Raw genomic sequence first — 4,390 nt, 5'->3', positions numbered from 1 at the left:
AGGGTTAACAACAGTCAGATATCATGGTTAATACCAGTACCTTCAGGGTTAACAACAGTCAGATATCATGGTTAATACCAGTACCTACAGGGTTAACAACAGTCAGATATCATTGTTAATACCAGTACCTACAGGGTTAAAAACAGTCAGATATCATGGTTAATACCAATACCTACAGGGTTAACAACAGTCAGATATCATGGTTAATACCAGTACCTACAGGGTTAAAAACAGTCAGATATCATGGTTAATACCAATACCTACAGGGTTAACAACAGTCAGATATCATGGTTAATACCAGCACCTACAGGGTTAACAACAGTCAGATATCATGGTTAATATCAGCACCTACAGGGTTAATAACAGTCAGATATCATGGTTAATACCAGTACCTACAGGGTTAATAACAGTCAGATATCATGGTTAATATCAGCACCTACAGGGTTAATAACAGTCAGATATCATGGTTAATATCAGCACCTACAGGGTTAATAACAGTCAGATATCATGGTTAATACCAATACCTACAGGGTTAACAACAGTCAGATATCATGGTTAATATCAGCACCTACAGGGTTAACAACAGTCAGATATCATGGTTAATATCAGCACCTACAGGGTTAATAACAGTCAGATATCATGGTTAATATCAGCACCTACAGGGTTAATAACAGTCAGATATCATGGTTAATATCAGCACCTACAGGGTTAACAACAGTCAGATATCATGGTTAATACCAATACCTACAGGGTTAACAACAGTCAGATATCATGGTTAATACCAGTACCTACAGGGTTAACAACAGTCAGATATCATGGTTAATACCAGTACCTTCAGGGTTAACAACAGTCAGATATCATGGTTAATACCAGCACTTACAGGGTTAAAAACAGTCAGATATCATGGTTAATACCAGTACCTACAGGGTTAACAACAGTCAGATAGCATGGTTAATACCAGTACCTACAGGGTTAACAACAGTCAGATATCATGGTTAATACCAGTACCTACAGGGTTAACAACAGTCAGATATCATGGTTAATACCAATACCTACAGGGTTAAAAACAGTCAGATATCATGGTTAATACCAGTACCTACGGGGTCACATTTAGAACATCACAATCTTAAATAATTTAAAGAAAAGTTCAATCTTTATGTTAACTTTGTTTACTGCTGCCATCAATGACAGTATATAGAAAAAGGTTGAATGGAGCCTCCAGATTAAGTAGCATATCTCACCCTGTGGTCAGTGGGGTGCCGTCCACCCATTTCCAGGTCCCCTCCTTAACAGAGTCAGTCAGACCAATCCAGACTCTCTTCTTGAGGTTGAAGAGAAATGTCTGTTGTTGAGAAACATAAATATATACTTATTCTCTCTCTCTCTCTCTCTCACTCATTTTCTCTCTCTCTCACTCTCTCTCTCACCTGTTCCTTATTGCTGTTTATGATCACCAGGTCTGCTTCTCTCTCCAGACAGTCCTCTCTGCTCTTCTCCCAGGTTTTAGTCTCAGTAGACAGGAAGTACCAACTGGATTCAAATTTCTGCCAGCCTTCAGGACATGTTTGTTCTACAAGATGACCACATTAATTTACTTCAACTAATCACACTGGATTCTTATTGACAGAATACAGACACACGATAAAGTTAGTGGGATTAATGATACTTTATTGCTGTAGGTTTACTCACTGAGATTGGTAAGCCTCCCGCTAAGAACATCTCTCTCAGTCTGTAGCTGGTCTCTCTCTTTAGTCAGGTTGTTGTAACTGGTCTGTAGCTGGTCTCTCTCTTTAGTCAGGGTGTTGTAACTCGTCCGTAGCTGGTCTCTCTCTTTAGTCAGGTTGTTGTAACTGGTCTGTAGCTGGTCTCTCTCTTCAGTCAGGGTGTTGTATCTGGTCTGTAGATGGTCTCTCTCTTCAGTCACATTGTTGTAACTGGTCTGTAGCTGGTCTCTCTCTTCAGTCAGGGTGTTGTAACTGGTCTGTAGCTGGTCTCTCTCTTTAGTCAGGTTGTTGTAACTGGTCTGTAGCTGGTCTCTCTCTTTAGTCAGGTTGTTGTAACTGGTCTGTAGATGGTCTCTCTCTTCAGTCACATTGTTGTAACTGGTCTGTAGCTGGTCTCTCTCTTCAGTCAGGTTGTTGTAACTGGTCTGTAGCTGGTCTCTCTCTTCAGAATATTTGAAGCATCTGTTATCTGGAAAGTATTGATACATATAGCTAGTTGTGAAAACAGAATTTCTTACTGTAACTGTTAAAAACAAACAGTTTGAAAGTGGACAGAAATTCCTGGATGTGGTTTGCAAGTTCCTTAAACATGTCTAACAGAGGAGGAACTTAGTTACGCAGATAACAACACTCCCCACTGGTTGAATTAACATTGTTTCAACATCATTTCAATGAAATTACATTTAACCAACGTGGAATAGGCATTGACTTGACAACTGTACTCAGTGTGTCATCTGAATTTAGGACGTTGTTGTGAAAGTCTGATATAGTGTAATGATTAGATAACAATACACTCACAGACTAGTCTCAGGGAGATGTTGAGAGTGACTTGTAGAACACACAGCATCCCAAAGCTCACAGCAACCATCCTATGGAGTGTTCTCCCTGAATCCTCAGGTCCTGAGGAGATACACACTGATGTGAGAACACACACATACCCACACACACACACACACACAAAGACACACACGTGTACACACGTATACACACACACACACACACACACACACACACACACACACACACACACACACACACACACACACACACACACACACACACACACACACACACACACACACAGGCACACACATATACAGACACACACACACACACGTACACATTAATGCATACACTCATGTATTCAAGCAAGCACACACGCACGTACACACACATACCAACACACTCATAAACACTCACATACAAGCACACACATACCACACACACTATCAGCAGCAAGAGTACCGTTTCTCACAGTTCCTTTAGAGGAAGTTCCTGTATCAGTATAACATGTTAGAATCATTAAAGGAGCAATCTGCAGTTGCTACATTAATATTAGTATATTTACCCATAGATTCTTAATAATAATGATTTAGAAATGCCTCCTGAGCTTTGTTCAACTGTCATACAAAACATACTTCTTTTTACTCCATTGTAATGGTAAACAAACACGGTATGGCCTCAAAACATGGTTAAAACAACAATTTGGATCTTATGGATGGTCAGTCATTACACTAATACTCCAGCCCCATTCCTCAGATGTTTACCAAATCATTGGCAGGGTGACCGCGTTGGTCATGTTGGAAGTGCATATTGTCACTTTAATGCTTCTGAATACACTTAAAATATCTATTTAAAGGTAAATCATATATTTTTTAAACTTTTCCAGTAAGACTCCCAGAAAAGCATTTTTCAGTGTTTGTGTAAGTCTTTGTCAATGTGTGTTTGTGATGGAGTTTTCTTAGTTCTTACCTGAGCGATTGGTCTCAGTCTTCACTCTCCTCATTGCTCTGTTCTGCTTTTCTTCAATAACCTGGTCGTTGATGTGGTCATCCATCTAAACTAACTGTATGATTACCTTTCTAACTGACTCCTAATGGTAATATCTACTGTATGATTACCTTTCTAACTGACTCCTAATGATAATATCTACTGTATGATTACCTTTCTAACTGACTCCTAATGGTAATATCTACTGTATGATTACCTTTCTAACTGACTCCTAATGGTAATATCTACTGTATGATTACCTTTCTAACTGACTCCTAATGGTAATATCTACTGTGTGATTACCTTTCTAACTGACTCCTAATGGTAATATCTACTGTATTTTTACCTTTCTAACTGACTCCTAATGGTAATATCTACTGTATTTTTACCTTTCTAACTGACTCCTAATGGTAATATCTACTGTATGATTCTAACTGTACTGACAAGTAGCTATGTAGTCGGTCTAATGTGCTTCTCCACCAGGTACCTCTCTGATATCTCTCTTTGGTCCACCGGGGTTTTCCTCTATCTTAATGAACCTGATTGGTTGAGGAGTTTTTGAGGGACAGCTGGTTGAACCACTGAAAAGATCCACTTCACTTCCTTGTTTTGGGACCAATATAGGGGAACAACAGTCAAATATGAGCATTTGATATTGTGCTTATATGTAACTTGACAACAAAGACTGACTGTCAAAGATTATTAAGTAACATCCTTTGAGATCCTTTTATATCTCTACTACACTCATTGATTGGTGAAACACTCAACTCCTATACAGTGTATGTCATGGTGGTTTGGTACTGTTGAGAATGTTTGCACCAGGCCTAAATTGGAGCATGAAAATATCTGTAGCAAGTAAGAAGAATGTATTAGAATTGGAATTTATGAAATGAACC

General features: G+C 38.9%; 1 protein-coding gene across 1 annotated transcript in view; it reads right to left on the bottom strand.

The window, feature by feature from the left end:
- Positions 1-3,561, bottom strand: part of LOC129841057 (CD209 antigen-like protein E) — a 22,952-nt gene extending 19,391 nt beyond the window's left edge. Inside the window, exon 1 of the mRNA XM_055909166.1 lies at positions 3,477-3,561. Within this exon, the coding sequence (XP_055765141.1) occupies positions 3,477-3,561 (85 nt within the window). The remainder of the gene's footprint in view (positions 1-3,476) is intronic.
- Positions 3,562-4,390: the final 829 nt, after the last annotated feature.

This window comes from Salvelinus fontinalis, chromosome 42 (assembly GCF_029448725.1).
Source record: "Salvelinus fontinalis isolate EN_2023a chromosome 42, ASM2944872v1, whole genome shotgun sequence".
In the NCBI taxonomy this organism is placed as follows: Eukaryota; Metazoa; Chordata; class Actinopteri; order Salmoniformes; family Salmonidae; genus Salvelinus; species Salvelinus fontinalis.
Note: the sequence above shows the minus strand (reverse complement) of the source record. Positions and strands in the feature narration are given on the sequence as shown.